This window comes from Coregonus lavaretus, assembly GCF_964263955.1.
Source record: "Coregonus lavaretus genome assembly, chromosome: 20".
In the NCBI taxonomy this organism is placed as follows: Eukaryota; Metazoa; Chordata; class Actinopteri; order Salmoniformes; family Salmonidae; genus Coregonus; species Coregonus lavaretus.
In genome coordinates this window covers 29780609-29806248 of record NC_140007.1, presented here as the reverse complement: position 1 = coordinate 29806248, position 25640 = coordinate 29780609, and the positions used below count along the sequence as shown (strand labels likewise).

General features: G+C 43.6%; 1 protein-coding gene across 2 annotated transcripts in view; it reads left to right on the top strand.

Moving 5' to 3' along the window:
• LOC311148305 (N-fatty-acyl-amino acid synthase/hydrolase PM20D1.2-like) overlaps positions 1-25640 on the top strand; it is a 44160-nt gene that overhangs the window by 9432 nt on the left and 9088 nt on the right. For both annotated transcript variants that reach the window (XM_084185225.1, XM_084185226.1), the window contains exons 3-5: positions 23410-23645; positions 23879-23965; positions 24051-24184. In XM_084185225.1, the coding sequence (XP_084041351.1) occupies positions 23410-23645; positions 23879-23965; positions 24051-24184 (457 nt within the window). The remainder of the gene's footprint in view (positions 1-23409; positions 23646-23878; positions 23966-24050; positions 24185-25640) is intronic.

The window sequence follows — 25640 nt, the reverse complement described above, 5'->3', positions numbered from 1 at the left end:
GATACTCCAATCGCCGCTTTGCAGCTCCTTCAGGGTTATCTTTGGTATTTTTGTTGCCTCTGATTAATGCCCTCCTTGCCTGGTCCGTGAGTTTTGGTGGGCGGCCCTCTCTTGGCAGGTTTGTTGTGGTGCCATATTCTTTCCATTTTTAATAATGGATTTAATGGTGCTCTGTGGGATGTTCAAGTTTCTGATATTTTTTTTATAACCCAACGCTGATCTGTACTTCTCCACAACTTTGTCCCTGACCTGTTTGGAGAGCTCCTTGGTCTTCATGGTGCCGCTTGCTTAGTGGTGTTGGGGGCCTTTCAGAACAGGTGTATATATACTGAGATCATGTGACAGATCATGTGATCTGATTGCACACAGGTGGACTTTATTTAACTAATTATGTGACTTCTGAAGGTAATTGGTTTCACCAAATCTTATTTAGAGGCTTCATTGCAAAGGGGGTGAATACATAGGCACGCACCACTTTTCCGTTATTTATTTTTTGGAATTTTTTGAAGCAAGTTATTTTTTTCATTTCATTTCACTTCACCAATTTGGACTATTTTGTGTATGTCCATTACATGAAATCCAAATAAAAATCCGTTGAAATGCAACAAAATAGGAAAAACGCCAAGGGGGATGAATACTTTTGCAAGGCACTGTATATGTATATACTGTGGGGGAAAAAAGTATTTAGTCAGGCACCAATTGTGCAAGTTCTCCCACTTAAAAAGATGAGAGAGGCCTGTAATTCCAGAAAATCACATTGTAGGATTTTTAATGAATTTATTTGCAAATTATGGTGGAAAATAAGTATTTGGTCACCTACAAACAAGCAAGATTTCTGGCTCTCACAGACCTGTAACTTCTTCTTTAAGAGGCTCCTCTGTCCTCCACTCGTTACCTGTATTAATGGCACCTGATTGAACTTGTTATCAGTATAAAATACACCTGTCCACAACCTCAAACAGTCACACTCCAAACTCCACTATGGCCAAGACCAAAGAGCTGTCAAAGGACACCAGAAACAAAATTGTAGACCTGCACCAGGCTGGGAAGACTGAATCTGCAATAGGTAAGCAGCTTGTTTTGAAGAAATCAACTGTGGGAGCAATTATCAGGAAATGGAAGACATACAAGACCACTGATAATCTCCCTCGATCTGGGGCTCCACGCAAGATCTCACCCCGTGGGGTCAAAATGATCACAAGAACGGTGAGCAAAAATCCAAGAACCACACGGGGGGACCTAGTGAATGACCTGCAGAGAGCTGGGACCAAAGTAACAAAGCCTACCATCAGTAACACACTACGCCGCCAGGGACTCAAATCCTGCAGTGCCATACGTGTCCCCCTGCTTAAGCCAGTACATGTCCAGGCCCGTCTGAAGTTTGCTAGAGTGCATTTGGATGATCCAGAAGAGGATTGGGAGAATATCATATGGTCAGATGAAACCAAAATATAACTTTTTGGTAAAAACTCAACTCGTCGTGTTTGGAGGACAAAGAATGCTGAGTTGCATCCAAAGAACACCATACCTACTGTGAAGCATGGGGGTGGAAACATCATGCTTTGGGGCTGTTTTTCTGCAAAGGGACCAGGACGACTGATCCGTGTAAAGGAAAGAATGAATGGGGCCATGTATCGTGAGATTTTGAGTGAAAACCTCCTTCCATCAGCAAGGGCATTGAAGATGAAACGTGGCTGGGTCTTTCAGCATGACAATGATCCCAAACACACCGCCCGGGCAACGAAGGAGTGGCTTCGTAAGAAGCATTTCAAGGTCCTGGAGTGGCCTAGCCAGTCTCCAGATCTCAACCCCATAGAAAATCTTTGGAGGGAGTTGAAAGTCCGTGTTGCCCAGCGACAGCCCCAAAACATCACTGCTCTAGAGGAGATCTGCATGGAGGAATGGGCCAAAATACCAGCAACAGTGTGTGAAAACCTTGTGAAGACTTACAGAAAACGTTTGACCTGTGTCATTGCCAACAAAGGGTATATAACAAAGTATTGAGAAACTTTTGTTATTGACCAAATACTTATTTTCCACCATAATTTGCAAATAAATTCATTAAAAATCCTACAATGTGATTTTCTGGATTTTCTTTTTCTCATTTTGTCTGTCATAGTTGACGTGTACCTATGATGAAAATTACAGGCCTCTCTCATCTTTTTAAGTGGTAGAACTTGCACAATTGGTGGCTGACTAAATTCTTTTTTCCCCCACTATATATATATATATATATATATATATATATATATACACATACATACATATCCTTAAAAAAAAATAAACACATCACATGGCTTTTTTTTGTGCAACTTTTTCAAATCATTGTAGCCTAGCCCATAGGCCTATGTTTTGATAAGGTTTCTATCACAACTAAAGTGGCTAAATAACTTCTTAAAAAGAAGCACATTAATCCTATTTACAATGGGTGTAGAGCCTAACTGGCATACATACGCAGTGCATGAGTTTCACATTTTCACCATTATTTTAATTTTAATTTTATTTTTTTACCTTTATTTAACCAGGTAAGCCAGTTGAGAACAAGTTCTCATTTACAACTGCGACCTGGCCAAGATAAAGCAAAGCAGTGCGATTAAAAACAACAACACAGAGTTACATATGGGGTAAAAAAACAAAGTCAAAAAATACAACAGAAAATATATATACAGTGTGTGCAAATGTAGCAAGTTATGGAGGTAAGGCAATAAATAGGCTATAGTGCAAAATAATTACAATTAGTATTAACACTGGAATGCTAGATGTGCAAGAGATTATGTGCAAATAGAGATACTGGGGTGCAAAAGAGCAAACTAAATAACAATATAGGGATGAGGTAGTTGGGTGGGCTAATTTCAGATGGGCTGTGTACAGGTGCAGTGATCGGTAAGGTGCTCTGACAACTGATGCTTAAAGTTAGTGAGGGAGATAAGTGTCTCCAGCTTCAGAGATTTTTGCAATTCGTTCCAGTCATTGGCAGCAGAGAACTGGAAGGAATGGCGGCCAAAGGAGGTGTTGGCTTTGGGGATGACCAGTGAGATATACCTGCTGGAGCGCAGACTATGGGTGGGTGCTGCTATGGTGACCAATGAGCTAAGATAAGGCGGGGATTTGCCTAGCAGTGGTTTATAGATGGCCTGGATCCAGTGGGTTTGACAATGAACATGTAGTGAGGACCAGCCAACAAGAGCGTACAGGTCACAGTGGTGGGTAGTGTATGGGGCTTTGGAGACAAAACGGATGGCACTGTGATAGACTACATCCAATTTGCTGAGTAGAGTGTTGGAGGCTATTTTGTAAATGACATCACCGAAGTCAAGGATCGGTAGGATAGTCAGTTTTACGAGGGCATGTTTTGCAGCATGAGTGAAGGAGGCTTTGTTGCGAAATAGGAAGCCGATTCTAGATTTAATTTTGGATTGGAGATTCTTAATGTGAGTCTGGAAGGAGAGTTTACAGTCTAACCAGACACCTAGGTATTTGTAGTTGTCCACATACTCTAGGTCAGACCCGTCGAGAGTAGTGATTCTAGTCGGGTGGGCGGGTGCCAGCAGCGTTCGATTGAAGAGCATGCATTTAGTTTTACTAGTGTTTAAGAGCAGTTGGAGGCTACTGAAGGAGTGTTGTATGGCATTGAAGCTCGTTTGGAGGTTTGTTAACACAGTGTCCAATGAAGGGCCAGATGTATACACAATGGTGTCGTCTTTGTAGAGGTGGATCTGAGAGTCACCAGCAGCAAGAGCGACATCATTGATATACACAGAGAAAAGAGTCGGCCCAAGAATTGAACCCTGTGGCACCCCCATAGAGACTGATATAGGTCCAGACAACAGGCCCTCCAATTTGACACATTGAACTCTATCTGAGAAGTAGTTGGTGACCCAGGCGAGGCAGTCATTTGAGAAACCAAGGCTATTTAGTCTGCCAATAAGAATGCGGTGGTTGACAGAGTCGAAAGCCTTGGCCAGGTCGATGAAGACGGCTGCACAGTATTGTCTATTATCGATCGCAGTTATAATATCGTTTAGGACCTTGAGCGTGGCTGAAGTGCACCCATGACCAGCTCGGAAACCGGATTGCATAGCGGAGAAGGTACGGTGGGATTCGAAATGGTCGGTGATCTGTTTGTTAACTTGGCTTTCAAATACTTTCAAACGGCAGGGCAGGATGGATATAGGTCTGTAACAGTTTGGATCTAGAGTGTCACCCCCTTTTGAAGAGGGGGATGACCGCGGCAGCTTTCCAATCTCTGGGGATCTCAGACGTTACGAAAGAGAGGTTGAACAGGCTAGTAATAAGGGTTGCGACAATTTTGGCGGCTAGTTTTAGAAAGAAAGGGTCCAGATTGTCTAGCCCAGCTGATTTGTAGGGGTCCAGATTTTGCAGCTCTTTCAGAACATCAGCTGTCTGAATTTGTGTGAAGGAGAAGCGGGGGGGGCATGGGCAAGTTGCAGCTTGAGGGTGCAGAGTTGGTGGCCGGGGTAGTGGTAGCCAGGTGGAAAGCATGGCCAGCCGTAGAAATTCTCGATTATTGTAGATTTATCGGTGGTGATAGTGTTTCCTAGCCTCAGTGCAGTGGGCAGCTGGGAGGAAGTGCTCTTATTCTCCATGGACTTTACAGTGTCCCAAAACTTTTTGGAGTTAGTGCTACAGGATGCACATTTCTGTTTGAAAAAGTTAGCCTTTGCTTTCCTGACTGCTTGTGTATATTGGTTCCTAACTTCCCTGAAAAGTTGCATATCGCGGGGGCTATTTGATGCTAATGCAGTACGCCACAGGATGTTTTTGTGCTGGTCAAGGGCAGTCAAGTCTGAGGAGAACCAGGGGCTATATCTGTTATTAGTTCTGTATTTCTTGAATGGGGCATGTTTATTTAAGATTGAGAGGAAATTACTTTTAAAGAACAACCAGGCATCCTCTACTGACGGAATGAGATCTATATCCATCCAGGATACCTGGGCCAGGTCAATTAGGAAGGCCTGCTCGCTAAAGTGTTTTAGGGAGCGTTTGACAGTGATGAGGGGTGGTCGTTTGACCGCGGACCCGTTACGGACGCAGGCAATAAGGCAGTGATCGCTGAGATCCTGGTTGAAGACAGCGGAGGTGTATTTAGAGGGTACATTTGTCAGGATGATGTCTATGAGGGTACCCATGTTTACGGATTTAGGGTTGTACCTGGTAGGTTCGTTGATCATTTGTGTGAGATTGAGGGCATCTAGTTTGGATTGTAGGATGGCCGGGGTGTTACGCATATCCAAATTTAGGTCACCAAGCAGTACGAACTCTGAGGATAAATGGGGGGAAATCAATTCACATATGGTGTCCAGGGCACAGCTGGGGGCTGAGGGGGGTCTGTAGCAAGCGGCAACAGTGAGAGACTTATTTCTGGAAAGGTGGATTTTTAGAAGTAGAAGCTCAAACTGTTTGGGCACAGACCTGGATAGTATGATAGAGCTCTGCAGGCTATCTCTACAGTAGGCTCCTGAGTGGCGCAGTGGTCTAAGGCACTGCATCGCAGTGCTAACTGTGCCACTAGAGATCCTGGTTCGAATCCAGGCTCTGTCGCGACCGGGAGACTCATGGGCGGCGCACAATTGGCCCAGCGTTGTCCAGGGTAGGGGAGGGAATGGCCGGCAGGGATGTAGCTCAGTTGATAGAGCATGGCGTTTGCAACGCCAGGGTTGTGGGTTCAATTCCCACGGGGGGCCAGTATAAAAAATATATATATATATTTATTCACTAACTGTAAGTCGCTCTGGATAAGAGCGTCTGCTAAATGACTTAAATGTAAATGTAGATTGCAACTCCACCCCCTTTGGCAGTTCAAATCTAGACGGAAAATGTTATAGTTGGGGATGGAAATTTCAGAATTTTTGGTGGCCTTCCTAAGCCAGGATTCAGACACTGCTAGAACATCAGGGTTGGCGGAGTGTGCTAACGCAGTGAATAACTCAAACTTAGGAAGTAGACTTCGGATATTAACATGCAAGAAACCAAGGCTCTTGCGATTACAGAAGTCAACAAATGATAGTGCCTGGGGAGTAGGAGTGATACTGAGGGCTGCAGGGCCTGGGTTAGCCTCTATATCACCAGAGGAACAGAGGAGGACTAGAATAAGGATACGGCTAAAGGCTTTAAGAACTGGTCTTCTAGTGCGTTGGGTACATAGAATAAAGGGGGCAGATTTCCGGGTGTTGTAGAAAAGATTCAGGGCATTATGTACAGACAAGGATATGGAAGGATATGAGTAAAGTGGAGGTAAACCTAAGCGTTGGGTAACAATGAAAGAGATGGCATCACTGGAGGCACCGATTGAGTCGGTCTCCGCGTGTATGGGGGGTGGGACAAAGGAGCTATCTAAGGCAGGTTTAGCTGGGCTGGGGGATCTACAGTGAAATAGTACAATTAGAAATAACCGAAACAGCAATAAGCAAACCATATTGACATGGGAGAGAGGCATAAAGCAATCACAGGTGTAATATGAGAGAGCTAAGACAACAGCTGGTAATGACGACACAGTTTGGGCTGAGGCTAACCATAAACAGGATGCGGTACCGTAAAAAGGAACAGTCCAGCAGGCATCAGCTGTATAGCTGAGTTATCATAAGGTCCGGTGAACAGCAATAGGATAGTTCGGAGGTAGTTCGGGAGCTGCTAAAGCACTAGCGAGCAAGAGGCCACAGCTAGTGTGTGCTAGCGGGCCGGGGCTAGCAGATGGAATCTTCGTGGTCGACGTCGTAACGGGAAGCCTGTTGTAACCACATCAGACGATTTCGTCGGCAGACCAGTAGTGTAGGATCGGCGGGGGTTCCGTGTCAACACTAGGTGGTCCCGTCCGGTTGACAGAGAGGTAGATAGCCGGGAGATGGGCCTAGCTCAGGATGATTAGCCAAACCACAACGTCCATTTTGTTGCAGCTAGCTGGTAGCGATGAATCCGGAGTTAAAGGTCCAGTGATCGGATATGTTCTGGGTCTGGCATTACATACATAATCACATTTGTGGTCACTTTTGAGAATGGTGTTTTCCTGGTAATGGAACATTCGCGCTTATAGCCTACTGCCGTGTGCGCATTGCTGCACTTATAATGTGAAGAAAATGCCTAATAGTTTATCAACATTTTAAGCTAAACGTTCTCATCTGTTGTGTCAGGCTCATTGCTTAAAGCAGTTTTTTTTTATGCTAGTTGTTGTAATAAATTGGGATCTATCGCATCCCATGTCATATTTATTTCTCACACAGAATCAAATAGGTTAACTTTTGTATTATGGGGGATAGTAGATTGACATAGGCTAGTGCTTTTGCTGTTCGTTAAACCTACTCATCTTGTTGGCTGACAAAGTAAATATGGACAGTTCTTCCAATATCTTCAATTTGCGCCTCAATTGGATAAGGACGCACACTGTTGTGTCCCTGATGTGTCTGTATTCACTTGTAGCCTTTGAGAAAGACCCGATCACATGACGTAGAGCCATGTGAGTGAGAGGTGCTTTGGCACGCAGCCGGGAGAAGGGAATTATAATTGTTATATTCAGCCCCAGGGCACAACGGCCACTGGCCGCAAAAGGCATGGATAATTTTAGGGGGCATTACGGCCACACAAAGGGGATGCAGCTGGGAAATTCGAGGCATTCTCAAGTGCTTGTCATATTATGAACGAGAGACTGATGAAGTGTGTACAGCCTGCGCAAAAAACAAAGCAGAGCTCATGCCTTTCATGCAACTTTTTTCAAGTCATCATTAGTTGCATCATGCAGCCTTAGAATGTATTAAATTTTTTTAACATATAGCCCAACATTTGTATCATAACTAAAGTTACATAAATAACTCTAAGTTAAGTATATAGGAGTACCTGTTTCTTTGTTAACCGCTCAACACAGAATAGCCGCATGTGCACACTACTTCAAATCGTTTGGAGAAAATATCCTTTCTATTTTATTCAGCTATGTTCAATTGTATTCTTCATACTATAAAATAATATTAAATAATGCCACGGAATTCTAAGCTAATCTTGTCTGCTAAATGAACTAATGTAGCCCACAGCCATATGGCATAGCCAGATCAGGACAACTCAGAGTATGCTATTCTGTTCTTCTGAAATAGACTACATTTTCTTCATATCATGTTTCTTTAAACCTGTCTAAAATAAATAATGGATTTGGTGTAGGCTATATTACATAGACGTTCCAAAGGTCTGCGTCAGTGGCTTGCAGGCTATGTGTGGAAGCGAGGAGATGCTAAATGTGTTCATGTTAATTAATGGTCAATTACCGTGAGACCGGCAGTTATTTGCTTGACAATCACCAGCTGACAAAATGTCATGACTGCCACAGCCCTAATGTGGACACCCCTTCAAAATGGTGGATTCGGCTATTTCAGCCACACCCGTTGGATATTGCACCCCCATGCAATCTCCACAGTCAAACATTGGCAGTCGAATGGCCCATACTGAAGAGGTCAGTGACTTAACGTGGCACCGTCATAGGTTGCCACCTTTCCAACAAGTCCATTCGTCAAATTTCTGCCCTGCTAGAGCTGCCCCGGTCAACTGTAAGTGCTGTTATTGTGAAGTGAAAATCTCTAGGAGCAACAACGGCTCAGCTGCGAAGTGGTAGGCCACACAAGCTCACAGAATGGGAGCGCTGAAGCACGTAAAAATAGTATATCCTCGGTTGCAATACTGAGTTCCAAACTGCCTCTGGAAGCAACGTCAGCACAATAACTGTTTGTCGGGAGCTTCATGAAATGGGTTTCCATGGCCGAGCCGCTGCACACAAGTCTAAGATCACCATGCGCAATGACAAGCCTCGTTTGGAGTAAAGCTCGTCGCCATTGGACTCTGAAACACGTTCTCTTGAGTGATGAATCACGCTTCACCATCTAGCAGTCCGATGGACAAACCTGGGTTTGGTGGATGCTAGGAAAACGCTACCTGCCCGAATGCATAGTGCCAACTATAGAGTTTGGTGGAGGAGGAATAATGGTCTGGGGCTGTTTTTCATGGTTTGGGCTAGGCCCCTTAGTTCCAGTGAAGGGAAATCTTAACACAACAGCATACAATGACATTCTAGACGATTCTGTTCTTCCAACTTTGTGGCAACAGTTTGGGGAAGGCCCTTCCCTGTTTCAGCATGACAATGCCCCCGTGCACAAAGCAAGGTCCATACAGAAATGGTTTGTTGAGCCCTGACCTCAATCCCATCGAACACCTTTGGGATGAATTGGAACGCCGACTGCGAGCCAGGCCTAATCGCCCAACATCAGTGACAGATGTCACAGAAGAATCTACAGGGAGAGCTAGGCAGTTCAAGACCCCTTTGGTGCTGCCATAGATTTACAGTAGAAGTGCCCTTCCAAGAAGGCTCAAAGTCATTGGCCACAGATAAAATGACTTCAAATCACGTTACCTCACGTAGCTTTGATTGGACTGATCATGTCAACATCATACTTTCAAAATCTTAGTTAGCAAGCTAGCTAGCTAGACAAGCAGTCATCATCATGAATCACGTTGACAATCTACTGGCAAATCCTTTTCAATTCTTGTCATATGAAGATAAATTATAGATAAAATGTTTCTGTGCTCATCAGCCATTGGACATTAATATTACACAAGTCGGGAATCGCAAATTCAACAATGAGTGGTTTGGAAGGAATCAGTGGCTATCGAGCGTCATAAAGCAAACACTATTTTGCTTTCCCTGCCTGCTATTCGGTGGAGAGGGTGTGTGGTCCAAGTTTGGGTTTAAGGATTTAAAATATCTGTCTGAAAGGGTTTCTTTTCCAAGCTTAAAATGATACAAATTCACACACAACACCATGGGCCAGAAACGGATGAATACATTGGTCATGCTGTCAATCCAGCATGACTTCATCCAGTGAATGGCAGATTTTGATGACAAAATTTGATGACAAAGTTAGCCCACAAGAAGGACCTAAAAAAAGTAATACTAAGTGTGTGTTGCATAGTAAGCTGTAAGTAGCCCATGTGTCTCACTCCCCCTCAGAACTTAGCCTACTGTTCTGACTTGGTGGTGCACATGTATCCTATAGCCGGTTTTAGAGAAATGTCATCATTTAATATTGTAAGAGCTTTCATTGTCTGCTTATATGCCCGTTATTTAATCCTACAGTTCTGACTTATATCCATTGTTATATTGCTTATATAGGTATATCTCATTAGTATCTTACTAATCATTTTAGGCAATGTTGGAATGATGCATTTCATTGTTTTGCTTACTTTGTGTATTATAATTAGCTCATGTGCTTCTCTCCACGAGGATGGGATACTATATAATGTTGTTAGGTCTGTAACTATATTTGGCAGTGACAGTCTCTTCCCATTCAAACATTTATTTTTCTACAAAAAGTTCAGTAATAGACCCATGTAATTCCAGTTGATATTGCGAGGGTTGTTTTGTTTGCGCAATGCGCTGTCTGTGCGTCGGTATATTGTCTATAAAAGTGGATCCTTCCCTTTTAGGCCACATAAGCCTAATAAAATACTTCAAATGGTAGGCTAACCACCGCTCGCTCTGTCTGTGTGTATGTGGTGACTTCAAGAAGAGTAAAGTTAAGGCCTCAACGTCTTGCTGAATTTATCTGAACTAACATTTTATTTGAATTTCTGTCGGTGTCCATTTTGAATGTGCTGAACGAAAATTTATGTTTACTCATCATGAAAAAATCCCCAGCAGCCAAATCAAATTCTCTGCGCCGTATTGTGACATTTTATAGATAATGACCTACACTGAGTGTTCAAAACATTAGGAACACCTTCCTAATATTGAGTTGCACCCTATTTTGAGAACAAGAGCAAACTCAATTCGTCGGGGCATGGACTCTACAAGGCCAATGTTGACTCGCACAGTTGTGTCAAGTTGGGAAACTGACACAGTCAAACCAGTGCTTCTGGCAAGGAAGGAAGGTGGAATCCTATTACACCGGCTACGACGCTCGCCGTATGTGGCAGGGCTTACAGACGATAATGGATTACAAAGGGAAACCCAGCCATGAGCTGCCCAGCGATGCAGAACTCTGAAATGAGCTAAATGCCTTTTATGCTCGCTTCGAGGAATATAATACTGTGCCTTGCGTGAAAGCCCCTGTTTTTCCAGACGACTGTGTGATCTCGATCTCCGTGGCCAATGTGAGCAAAACAGCTTAACAATCACAAGGCCGCCGGACCAGATGAAATACCAGGGCTTGTTCTCAAAGCATGCGCAGACCAGCTGACAGGTGTCTTCAGACATTTTCAATCTTTCTTTGTCCCAGTATGGAATCCCAACATGTTTCAAGAAGACCACCATTATCCCTTTTCCCAAGAGCTCCAAGGTAACCTGCCTCATTGACTATTGCCCTGTAGCACTCACATCTGTAATTATGAAGTGCTTTGAAAGGCTGGTTATGACACACATGAACACCATCATCCCAGACCCCCTAGACCCACTCCAATTCGCATACCACCCCAACAGATCCACAAATGACGCAATCTCAATTCCACTTCACACTGCCCTCTTCCACCTGGACAAGAGGGGAAATAACTATGTGAGAATGCTGTTCATAGACTACAGCTCAGCGTTCAACACCATAGTCCCCTCCAAGCTCATCACCAAGCAAGGAAGGCCCAAAAAATTGCCAAAGACTCCAGCCAACCAAGCCATAGACTGTTCACTCTGCTACCGTCCAGCAAACGGTCCCGGAGCATCGGCACTCGGACTCTGTTCTATATTTTACTCTTATTATTATCTATCCGGATGTCTAGTCACTTTACCCTGCCTTCAGGTACATATCTACATCAACTACCTCGTACCTCTGCACATTGATCTGGTACTGGTACTCCCTGCATATAGCTCCATTCTATGTCTCAAGGCTTATAAATCCTTCTTTAACCTGTCTCCTCCCCTTCATCTACACATCAATAATGGAAAGAGCAGATGTTCCTAATGTTTTGTACACTCAGTGTATACACTCATATACTCCGAGACGGTATTCATGTCGTAAGAAAAAAATCCCCTCGACCACGCCCACAAATTGGGGTAAACAAACATTCTTTTCCATTGACCCCTATTGTAAAAGAGCCAACTTAGTCTAGATTTTTTTAAAATACAGAAATAACAAAATATGCAGAAAAGCTGCTGTGTTGTTCAATGTACATGTAACCAGGTCAGAAATCCCGACCTATGATACGCAATGCTCCCACGTAGGAAAATGGAGCCTGCAAGAATAGCCCTTTCTGTGGCTTCAGGCTATTCCGCGTGGGCGAGTTGGAAATTGTGCGTGTGTGGAAAACATTTTAATCACAGGTAAGACACTTTAACTCGTTTAGTATAGTCTGTTTGTTTGTAGCTCCACTCACTACTTGTAGTCTGTTTGTGTTGTTGCTCTTGGCTAGCTTAATGTTCTGGTTGGTAGCTAGCTAGCACTCACTCACGTGGCTAACGTAGTGCCGTCATTAAAAGGGGCATGAGGGAAGCCCTAGAATATTACTAGAGCCCGACCGATTTATAGGATTTACAGTTCCGTGAAAAAGTATTTCTCTATTTTTGCATATTTTTTATACTGAATGTTATCATCTTCAACCAAAACCTAATATTAAATAAAGGGGACCTGAGTTTACAAATAACAAAAAAAAGTACACTCATTTTATTTCATTAACAAAGTTATGCAACACCCAATGTATGTGAAAAAGTAGTTGCCCCCTTACACTCAATAGCTGGTTGTGCCACCTTTAGCTGTAATAACTGCAACCAAATGCTTCCTGTAGTTGTTGATCAGTCTCTCACATCGCTGTGGAGGAATTGTGGCCCTCTCTTGCATGCAGAACTCAGTGACATTTGTGGATTTTCAAGCATGAACTGCTCGTTTCAAGTCCTGCCACAACATCTCAATTGGGATTAGGTCTGGACTTTGACTAGGCCATTCCAAAGCTTCAATTTCTTTGCTTTTTAGCCATTTTTATGTAGACTTGATTGTGTGTTTTGTATCATTTTCTTGCTGCATGACACAGCTGCACTTCAGCTTCAGCTCACAGACAGATGGCCTTACATTCTCCTGTAGAATTCTATGATACAGCGCAGAATTCATGGTTCCTTCTATTAAGGCAAGTCGTCCCCAAAGCATCCCCAAAGCATCACACTACCACCACCACCATGATTGACCGTTGGTATGAGGTTCTTACTATGGAATGCAGTGTTTGGTTTTCACCAGGCATAATGGGAACCATGCCGTCCAAAAAGTTGACTCAAGTTTGCCAAAATCACCTGAAAGCACCTGGATGATCATCAAGACTCTTGGAAGAATGTTTTATGGACAGATGATTCAAAAGTATAACTTTTTGGACAACATGATTCCCATTATGCCTGGAGAAAACCAAACACTGCGTTCCACAGTTGTGTTTTTGTTCACTCAGAAATACTCTGAACTAACTACTAGTGCTTCTATGTGAGTGCTGTGTAGCTAGACGCTTGCCAGCTCAGTAAAGTGCTAAAAATGCGCACTGGCCATATACTGTTACGTGAAGTGTCATGGTAGGGTGTTGGGTGTCATGACAAACAATGGATGCTATTCCCAAATGTCAACTATGTTGCAACGTTAATGTTACAGCCCCTTAGTGAAGCCCGATAAATCCAAGTGTGCAACTCCCCAGTAATATTGTAGGGCTTCCCTGCAGGAATGCCCCACCTCGAGCATCCCATTGGTTCCTTCATAAGTGGGAGCGACAACGGTAGACAGTGTCCTTCACTCTCACCTTCCCTAACAGTTGTTAACAGAACTGCGGGAAAACAGTGCCCGACATGGCGGGGGCGAAGGACACTGTCTACCGGTCGCCCCCGCTAGTACAGCAGGCGGGAGGCTGGAGCGACAGTGTGCTAGCTAGCTAGCTTGCTAGTGAGCAACATTGTGTGCTAGCTTGACTAGGACACGCTGTCTTTCCCCGCCTCCCACCTGCTGTATACCCAAGAAAACCGTGCCTGACAAGTGGGGGCCAAGGACACTGTCTAGCGGTTGCACACACCTCCCGCTAGCACAGCAGGAGGGAGGCTGGGGCGACACCGTGTGCTAGCTTGCTAGTTAGCTAGCTAGCACACGTTGTCGCCCGCCTCCTGTGTACCGGAGAAAACCGTACCCGACAGGCGGGGATGAAGGACTCTGTCTACCGGTCGCCCCCACCTCCCGCTAGCACAGCAGGAGGGAGCTTGGGGCAACGCAGTGTGCTAACTAGCTAGCTTACTAGTTAGCAACACCGTGTGCTAGCTTGCTAGTTAGCTAGCTAGCACACGGTGTAGCCCCCGCCTCCCGCCTGCTGTGTACCAGAGAACACCCCCGCCTGCCGGGCACGGTTAAGGACACCGTCTGCCGGTGTCCCCCCGCCTACTGCTAGCTACTCCAGTATACAGCAGGCAGGGGTGACACTGTGTGCTAACTAGCTAGCTAGTTTGCTAGCGCGCGGTGTTGCCCCCGCCTGCTGTGTACCCGAGCAGCTTAGTTGGCTAAGCTAGCACACAGTCTCCTTCGCTCCCGCCTGCCGAACACCTTCCCTCTCCATCGTTAACAGAACAGCGGGAAAACAGTGCCCGACAGGCGGGGGCGAAGGACACTCTAACATTACCGGTGTGTACTAGCTATAGCTAGCTACCGTTGTCGCTCCCGCCTCTTCCCTTTCTGTGGGGTTTATTGCGGTTGGCATCCAACGTTATGATGCATTACTGTCATCTACTGTACTTGAGTGCTCCTGCCTCCTGGCTATGTACTGGAGTCATATCTTAAAAATGGACCAATAGAAGTATGCAGGAACGCCCTGAATTGCGGGCTGCAGTTGCACCTTTCTCGATAAATCTGGTGTGTTTATATTTGCTCTTTGCGAAGGTTATTCCCCAAACTCTGCCTCTGTCGTTAAAATGTTTTCAGAGACACAGAAAAACATAGCAGGTTACAAATGCAAAGCTTGCCTAATCATTTTGAATTATTTTATTATGTCCAGCAATCTTTCTGTATTTTGTTATCTTTGCCTGCTGTTTAATTATCCACTTCCATTAATCATGTTTCATTCATACTGTACAGATGTATTATGTATTATCTACTGTTGGAATACACTGAATGACCATAAGCAAATAGCAATGCCCTCCATTTGTCAAAAATAAAAATGAATAGTAACCATTTATCATAAATGCTCAGCTTCCAAATCCATTATATTCATGTTCTTTCCTCAAATGTAAGAAATCGGCTTTCGATGTATCTTTGTAGGGCTGTTTTAAGCACAATCCATCATTCCAGTCCAGCTACAATAATAAACATATCTGCAGATACTGTATATCCACTCTAAAATCGGTATCGGATCCAAAAATCCTATATTGGTCGGGCTGTAAATATTATGTTTATCTAAGTAGTGGGAGCAGGCACTGTTGAAAAGTAATCTTTAGACATGCTCTAAACAAGCATACAACCAGAAAATTCGTACATAAAACATTCTCCATTCAGGCTGCAAAGGTGTCAATTTCCTCCTTAACTCGATTTAATGGCAAAAAAAAAAGTGAAATGTACATACTTTCTTTATGAAGCACCATTTTACATCACCATGCTAGAGTGTCTAATGCTTAGGAATGCTAGTCCCAGATGTTGCGTATCACGTTCAGCCAATCAGGTTGCAGCAATGTGTTTACTCCATGCTGAAGATTTTGTCTAGAAGGGAAACGGCTTTAGTCAAAGTGTACTCTTCGTAGAAGGTTTAGGAGAACTTACGCAGCAGGTTAGGATAATTAGGTTAAGGTTAGGAAAATAGTTACTTTTGACGTCAATTTGACAAATGCTGTGTCCCATCTAGACATGACCCTGGCTGAACGTCAGTAAGTAGCATTAGCCACTACCATGGTGGTGGAAAATGGTGTTGCATAAAGAAAGTACGCATATTTTCCCTTTTTGTTCTTTTTCTTCTCGCTATTAAATCAAGTTAAGGAGGAAATCGACGCCTTTGCAGCCTGAATGGAGAATGTTTTTTGTACAAACCGTCCATGGGGGATACGAGTGGCTAGCCGGCTGCATGCATTCCCTTTAGACCGTAAGATGAAACGCATCCCGCAAAGGCGGAGGTGTTGCTAACATTTACGATGGCAAATGTCAATTTACCCCCCTCAAAAATGACTGCGTTATCGTCTTTTGATCTTCTAGTCATGAAATCTATGCAGCCTACTCAATCAATTTTTATAGCTACTGTTTACAGGCCTCCTGGGCCGAATACAGAGTTCCTCACTGAGTTCCCTGAATTCCTATCGGACCTTGTAGTCACGGCAGATAATATTCTAATTTTTGGTGACTTTAATATTCTCATAGAAAAGTCCACAGACCCACTCCAAAAGGCTTTTGGAGCCATCATCGACTCAGTGGGTTTTGTCCAACATGTCTCCGGACCTACTCATTGCCACAGTCATACCCTGGATCTAGTTTTGTCCCGTGAAATAAATATTGTGGATCTAAATGTTTTTCCTCATAACCCTGGACTATCGGACCACGTCTTATTACGTTTGCAATCGCAACAAATAATCTGCTCAGACCCCAACCAAGGACCATAAAAGCCGTGCTATAAATTCTCAGACAACCCAAAGATTCCTAGAGGCCCTTCCAGACTCCCTCCACCTACTCAAGGACGTCAGAGTACAAAAATCAGTTAACGACCTAACTGAGGATCTAAATTTAACCTTGCATAATACCTTAGATGCAGTCGCACCCTAAAAACAAAAAACATTTGTCACAAGAAACTAGCTCCCTGGTATACAGAAAATACCTGAGCCCTGAAGCAAGCCTCCAGAAAATTGGAACGGAAATGGCGCTCCACTAAACTGGAAGTCTTCCTACTAGCTTGGAAAGAAAGTACAGTGCAATATCGAAGAGCCCTCACTGCTGCTCGATCATCCTATTTTTCCAACCTAATTGAGGAGAATAAGAACAATCCAAAATGTATATTTGATACTGTCGCAAAGCATTATTCCCCAAGAGAGGATGCCTTTCACTTCAGCAGTGATGAATTCATGAACTTCTTTGACGAAAATATCATGATCATTAGAAAGCAAATTACGGACTCCTCTTTGAATCTGCATATTTCTCCAATGCTCAGCTATCCTGAGTCTGCACAAAACTGCCAGGACCTAGGATCAATGGAGACGCTCAAGTTTTCTAATCCTATATCTCTTGACACATTCATAAAAATAGTCCTCTAAGGCCTCTAAACCTTCAAGCTGCATACTGGACCCTATTCCAACTAAACTACTGAAAGAGCTACTTCCTGTGCTTGGCCCTCCTATGTTGAACATAATAAATGGCTCCCTATCCACTGGATGTGTACCAAGCTCACTAAAAGTGGCAATAATAAAGCCTCTCTTGAAAAAGACAAACCTTGACCCAAGAAATGTAAAAACTATTGGCTTATATCGAATCTCCCATTCCTCTCAATTTTTTTTGAAAAAGCTGTTGACCAGCAACTCACTGCCTTCCTGAAGACAAAAAATGTATACGAAACGCTTCAGTCTGGTTTTAGACCCCATCATAGCACTGAGACTGCACTCGTGAAGGTGGTAAATTACCTTTTAATGGCGTCAGACCAAGGCTCTGCATCTGTCCTCGTGCTCCTAGACCTTAGTGCTGCTTTTGACACAATCGATCACCACATTCTTTTGGAGAGATTGGAAACCTTAATTGGTCTACACGGACAAGTTCTTGCCTGTTTTAGATCTTATCTGTCGGAAAGATGTCAGTTTGTCTCTGTGGATGGTTTGTTGTCTGACAAATCAATTGTACGTTTCGGTGTTCCTCAAGGTTCTGTTTTAGGACCACTATTGTTTTCACTATATATTTTACCTCTTGGTGATGTCATTCAGAAACACAATGTTAACTTTCATTGCTATACGGACGACACACAGCTCTGCAGTTCGATGAAACATGAAGCCCCAAAATTGCCTACCCTGGAAGCATGTGTTTCAGACATAAGGAAGTGGATGGCGGGAAATGATTTACTTTTAAACGCTGACAGAGATGCTAGCTCTAGGTCCCAAGAAACAAAGAGATCTTCTGTTGGATCTGACAATTAATCTTGATGGTTGTATAGTCGTCTCAAAAAAACTGTGAAGAACCTCGAACTCTCTTTTGACGAACATATCAAGAATATTTCAAGGACATATTTTTTCCATCTTCGTAACATTGCAAAAATCTGAAACTTTTTGTCCAAAAATGATGCAGAAAAGCTAATCCATGTTTTTGTCACTTCTAGATTAGACTACTGCAATGCTCTACTCTCCGGCTACCCGGATAAAGCACGAAATAAACTTCAGTTAGTGCTAAACACAGCTGCTAGAATCTTGACTAGAACCAAAAAATGTGTTCACATTACTCCAGTGCTAGACTGGCTTCTTGTTAAGGCTAGAGCTGATTTTTGAAGGTTTTACTGCTAACCTACAAAGCATTACATGGGCTTGCTCCTACCTATCTCTCCGATTTGGTCCTGCCGTACATACAGTGAGGGAAAAAAGTATTTGATCCCCTGCTGATTTTGTACGTTTGCCCACTGACAAAGAAATGATCAGTCTATAATTTTAATGGTAGGTTTATTTGAACAGTGAGAGACAGAATAACAACAACAAAATCCAGAAAAACGCATGTCAAAAATGTTATAAATTGATTTGGATTGTAATGAGGGAAATAAGTATTTGACCCCTCTGCAAAACATGACTTAGTACTTGGTGGCAATCACCGAGGTCAGACGTTTCTTGTAGTTGGCCACCAGGTTTGCACACATCTCAGGAGGGATTTTGTCCCACTCCTCTTTGCAGATCTTCTCCAAGTCATTAAGGTTTCGAGGCTGACGTTTGGCAACTCAAACCTTCAGCTCCCTCCACAGATTTTCTAATGGATTAAGGTCTGGAGACTGGTTAGGCCACTCCAGGACCTTAATGTGCTTCTTCTTGAGCCACTCCTTTGTTGCCTTGGTTGTGTGTTTTGGGTCATTGTCATGCTGGAATACCCATCCACGACCCATTTTCAATGCCCTGGCTGAGGGAAGGAGGTTCTCACCCAAGATTTGACGGTACATGGCCCTGTCCATCGTCCCTTTGATGCGGTGAAGTTGTCCTGTCCCCTTAGCAGAAAAACACCCCCAAAGCATAAAGTTTCCACCTCCATGTTTGACGGTGGGGATGGTGTTCTTGGGGTCATAGGCAGCATTCCTCCTCCTCCAAACACGGCGAGTTGAGTTGATGCCAAAGAGCTCCATTTTGGTCTCATCTGACCACAACACTTTCACCCAGTTCTCCTCTGAATCATTCAGATGTTCATTGGCAAACTTCAGACGGGCTTGTATATGTGCTTTCTTGAGCAGGGGGACCTTGCGGGCGCTGCAGGATTTGTCCTTTTTTTTTTGTCATTTTAGCAGACACTCTTATCCAGAGCGACTTACAGTTAGTGAGTGCATACATTTTCATACTGCCCCCCCGTGGGAAACGAACCCACAACCCTGGCGTTGCAAGCGCCATGCTCTACCAACTGAGCTACAGGGGACTACAGTCCTTCACGGCGTAGTGTGTTACCAATTGTTTTCTTGGTGACTATGGTCCCAGCTGCCTTGAGATCATTGACAAGATCCTCCCGTGTAGTTCTGGGCTGATTCCTCACCGTTCTCATGATCATTGCAACTCCACGAGGTGAGATCTTGCATGGAAGCCCCAGGCCGAGGGAGATTGACATTTATTTTGTGTTTCTTCCATTTGCGAATAATCGCACCAACTGTTGTCACCTTCTCACCAAGCTGCTTGGCGATGGTCTTGTAGCCCATTCCAGCCTTGTGTAGGTCTACAATCTTGTACCTGACATCCTTGGAGAGCTCTTTGGTCTTGGCCATGGTGGAGAGTTTGGAATCTGATTGATTGATTGCTTCTGTGGACAGGTGTCTTTTATACAGGTAACAAGCTGAGATTTGGAGCACTCCCTTTGAGTGTGCTCTTAATCTCAGCTCGTTACCTGTATAAAAAACACCTGGGAGCCAGAAATCTTTCTGATTGAGAGGGGGTCAAATACTTATTTCCCTCATTAAAATGCAAATCAATTTATAATATTTTTGACATGCGTTTTTCTGGATTTTTTTGTTGATATTCTGTCTCTCACAATTCAAATAAACCTACCGTTAAAATAACGTACAAAATCAGCAGGGGATCAAATACTTTTTTCCCTCACTGTACCTACAGTTGAAGTCGGAAGTTTACATACACCTTAGCCAAATACATTTAAACTCAGTTTTTCACAATTCCTGACATTTAATCCAAGTAAAAATTCCCTGTCTTAGGTCAGTTAGGATCACCACTTCATTTTAAGAATGTGAAATGTCAGAATAATAATAGAGAGAATGATTTATTTAAGCTTTTATTTATTTTATCACATTCCCAGTGGGTCAGAAGTTTACATACACTCAATTAGTATTTGGTAGCATTGCCTTTAAATTGTTTAACTTGGGTCAAACGTTTTGGGTAGCCTTCCACAAGCTTCCCACAATAATTTGGGTGAGTTTTAGCCCATTCCTCCTGACAGATCAGGAGTAACTGGGTCAGGTTTGTAGGCCTCCTTGCTCGCACATGCTTTTTCAGTTCTGCCCACACATTTTCTATAGGATTGAGGTCAGGGCTTTGTTGTTGATGGCCACTTGACTTTGTTGTCCTTAAAGCCATTTTGCCACAACTTTGGAAGTATGCTTGTAAAGACCCATTTGCGACCAAGCTTTAACTTCCTGATTGATGTCTTGAGATGTTGCTTCAATATATCCACATATTTTTCCTTCCTCATGATGCCATTTATTTTGTGAAGTGCACCAGTTCCTCCTGCAGCAAAGCACCCCCACAGCATGATGCTGCCACCCCCGTGCTTCACGGTTGGGATGCTGTTCTTTGGCTTGCAAGCCCCCCCCCCTTTTTCCTCCAAACATAACGATTGTCATTATGGCCAAACAGTTCAATTTTTGTTTCATCAGACCAGAGGACATTTCTCTAAAAGTACGATCTTTGTCCCCATGTGCAGTTGCAAACCGTAGTCTGGCTTTTTTATGGCGGTTTTGGAGCAGTGGCTTATTCCTTGCTAAGCGGCCTTTCAAGTTATGTCGATATTGGAATGTGGATATAGATAATTTTGTACCTGTTTCCTCCAGCATCTTCACAAGGTCCTTTGTGTTGTTCTGGGATTTATTTGCACTTTTCGCACCAAAGTACGTTCATCTCTAGGTAACAGAACGCATCTCCTTCCTGAGCGGTATGACGGCTACGTGGTCCCGTGGTGTTTATACTTGCGTACTATTGTTTGTACAGATGAACGTGGTACCTTCAGGCGTTTGGAAATTGCTCCCAAGGATGAACCAGACTCGTGGAGGTCTGCAATTGTTTTTCTGAGGTCTTGGCTGATTTCTTTTGATTTTCCCATAATGTGAAGTAAAGAGGCACAGAGTTTGAAGGTAGGCCTTGAAATACATCCACAAGTACACCTCCAATTGACTCAAATGATGTCAATTAGCCTATCAGCTTCTAAAGCCATGACATCATTTTCTGGAATTTTCCAAGCTGTTTAAAGGCACAGTCAACTTAGTGTATGTAAACTTCTGACACACTGGAATTGTGATACAGTGAATTTTATGTGAAATAATCTGTCTGTAAACAATTGTGTAATTTAGCATACGCTCTTATCCAGAGCGACTTACAGTTAGTGAGTGCATAAATTTTTTCTTTTTTCCCTATAGAGCTCCATCTTTATGGAATGGTCTGCCTATCCATGTGAGACGCAGACTCAGTCTCGACCTTTTAGTCTTTACTGAAGACTCATCTCTTCAGTAGGTCCTATGATTGAGTGTAGTCTGGCTCAGGGGTGCGAAGGTGAACGGAAAGGCACTGGAGCGACAAACCGCCCTTGCTGTCTCTGCCTGGCCGGTTCCTGTCTCTCCATTGGGATTTTCTGCCTCTGACCCTATTACGGGGGCTGAGTAATGGGAGGCCCCACCATTCTCTGCAAAGGAGATAGATGGATTCATCTACGGAAGAGGGACCGTCGATAACAAACAGTCTGTAAGTGGGCTTACTGGTGCTTTCCATGCCGTCCCTAGGAGGTTTGCGTTACTTGAGTGGGTTGTGTCACTGACGTGATCTTCCTGTCCGGTTTGTCGCCCCCTTGGGCTCGTGCAGTGGAGGAGATCTTCGTGGGCAATACTCAGTCTTGTCTCAGGGTACTAGGTTGGTGGTCTGTTGATATCCCTCTGGTGGTGTGGGGGCTGTGCTTTGGCAAAGTGGGTGGGGTTATATCCTGCCTGGTTGGCCCTGTCCGGGGGTATCGTAGGACGGGGCCACAGTGTCTCCCGACTCCGCCTGTCTCAGCCTCCAGTATCTATGCTGCAATAGTATATGTGCCGTGGGGCTATGGTCAGTCTGTTATAGCTGGTTTTATTCTCCTGTCTTATCTGGTGTCCTGTGAATTTAAGTATGCTCCCTCTAAATCTCTCCCTCCCCTCCCGGAGGACCTGAGCCCTAGGACCATGCCTCAGGACTATCTGGCCTGATGACTCCTTGCTGTCCCCAGTCCACCTGGTCGTACTGCTGCTCCAGTTTCCACTCTTCTGCCTGCGGCTATGGAACCCTGACCTGTTCACCGGACGTGCTACCTTGTCCCAGACCTGCTGTTTTCAACTCTCTCTCTCTACCACACCTGCTATTTCAACCTCTAAATGCCCGGCTATGAAAAGCCAAGTGACATTTATGCCTGATGTACTGACCAGTTGCAACCTCTACAACCACTGTGATTATTATTTGACCCTGCTGGTCATCTATGAACGTTTGAACATCTTGGAGAAAAATCTGGCCTTAATGGCCATGTACTGTTATAATCTCCACTCTGCACAAAAGGGGACTGGCCACCCCTCAGAGCCTGGTTCCTGTCTAGGTTTCTTCCTAGGTTTCTGCCTTTCTAGGGAGTTTTTCCTAGCCATCTGCATTGCTTGCTCTTTGGGGTTTTAGGCTGGGTTTCTGTATAGCACTTTGTGACATCTGCTGATGTAAAAAGGGCTTTATAAATACATTTGATTGATTGATTGAAACAACTCATTATCGCCATCTGCCGGCATTTGGGCTATGAGCTCATAAAGTTACCAATTAGCATTTCGACACTGCTTTCTCATACTCAAGCAGAAATACATCCACGTTTACTTCAAATCCACTATTTTGAAAGCTTACTAGAAATGCCCTTACCATTTTAAAACTGCAGTAAAAGTGCAGTAGTTGCAGTCGACTGTGGTATTTTGGACGCAGTATTTGCAGCATACTGCAGTTATACTGCACTCTGAGTGCAATCTTTTTTCGTTAGGGTGGTATCCTGCATTTCCTAACACTAACAGATTGTTTTTCTCTGCCAGCTTTCCCTACAGTGTTTTCTTCCCACCTGGTCCAGCATGAGGTTGTGGCCAACTACAGCCACCTGTTCTGGGTGCCTGGCTCTGACCTGGCACTCGTCCCCTACATGCTGCTGGCCCACATAGACGTGGTGCCTGCTGAGGAGAGCGACGGATGGGAGGCCCCACCATTCTCTGCAAAGGAGATAGATGGATTCATCTACGGAAGAGGGACCATCGATAACAAACAGTCTGTCATGGTGAGGCCGTGAGGGTTGACTGTGGGTAGATGTTTATGGAACCTGGGTGTTCCAAGAACAAGGACCAGAGTGCAGAGATAAATCTATTATTTGTTTGGTATGTTTTTATCTCTGTGAGCCAGAGGCCCAAGAGTATTGCATAATCAACAATGTGGTTCCTGTTACTGTTTTTCTCACCCAATAATAAGATTTCACATTGTGAGAATTTAACCAGCCTATTTTTTTCACTGTAGGGAATTCTCCAGGCGCTGGAGTACCTGTTGATAAGAGGTTATTCGCCGCAAAGGGGATTCTTCATTGGTCTGGGTCATGATGAGGAGGTTTGTGAAGTTGGTAGAGGTATTTATTTCACAAACCGAAAAAGTACAGAAATCAGAAAGAGGATTTTGTCTGTGTAAACTGTAGGTGAGTGGCTTCCAAGGGGCAATGAACATAGTGAGGGTGCTGAAGAAGAAAGGGGTGCAGCTGGCGTTCGTACTGGATGAGGGTCTGGCTGTGCTGGATGGAGTCATCAGTGGTCTGCAGGGGCCTGCTGCTCTGTAAGCATTCATTCATTCACTCTTCTCTCATATTTAGTGTCTTGATAAGTAATTATAACCACTGCCCCTCTTAAAGGCCCAATGTAGCCATTTTTTATCTCAATATGAACTGATTTCTGGGTAACAATTAAGTACCTTTTTAATAATTTTCCATTTAAAATAGTCAGAAATAAAAAGAAATAGCTTTTTAGCAAAAAAAAATGTTCTTAAGCAAGAATTTGGCTAGGACTGTCTGGGAGTGGTCTGAGTGAGGGGTGTAATTGGAGGGGCTAATTTGGGAGGGATATGTAACCTGAAAACTAGCTGTTTTGGTCTATTAAGTCAAAACTCCACCCATACAAAACCTGCTGATTACAAGGTCCTATGTAAATTGTCTTTTCAAGCAGCAACAATCAGAAAATAACATTAGCTAGGGTTCTGTCCAATTGGCGACAGATCTTCATGTGAATATATATATTTTTGCATATAACAATATGCACATTTTCCCACCAGAGATGTTTCCATCAAACAGACTTATTGCGGATAAAAGGCTGTGTGTGATGACGTAGTGCACATAAAAATAAATTTACATTCCTGAATAAAAAAATACAAGTTAAATGGATTTCCATCACATTTTACTGATGGTTTTGTCACAAAAACTGTTGCATTATATAGCAAATATGCCCACTCTGATCTTGGCACGTGCACTCTAGCCAACGGCTTGCAGATACAGTGCGGGTAGGCTACCTACATGATGAGATTATTATTGATAAGAGCAAAATTGTACCAGCTGTTTCCATCAGCCCGGTCGTGACTTTTATAATGCGTCACGTAGTTAATCCGCATGAAATGGTTGGATGGAAACCTGGTTACTGATCAAATTTTCACTCTTTGTTAGTTTCATCAGCTGTTGTACAATATGATATAAAACACAAGAAAAACTTAATTTTGACTGCACTGGTCCTTTATGAGTAATTACTGGTGGTATGATACAGTGGTATAACAATTTATAGACAGTTTTTTTTAAATGTTACAAATATGGTTTAAGTCATAGATTGCAATCACAGTATATTAAAAGTGTATGTGCCTGCCAACGTGCAATCACTGGAGAATAAACTGGATGAGCTCCGTTCGAGACTATCCTATCAACGGGACATTAAAAACGAATATCTTATGTTTCTAGTTGTCAATAACAGCTGGTGCGTGATGTCTAATATTAAGGAAGTCTCAAGGTATTGCTCGCCTGAGGTAGAGTACCTCATGATAAGCTGTAGACCACACTATCTACCAAGAGTTTTTATCTATATTTTTCATAGCCGTCTATTTACCACCACAAAACGATGCTGGCACTAAGACCGCACTCAACAAGCTATATAAGGCCATAAGCAAACAAGAAAATGCTCATCCAGAAGCGGCGCTCCTAGTGGCCGGGGACTTTAATGCAGGCAAACTTAAATCCGTTTTACCTGATTTCTAC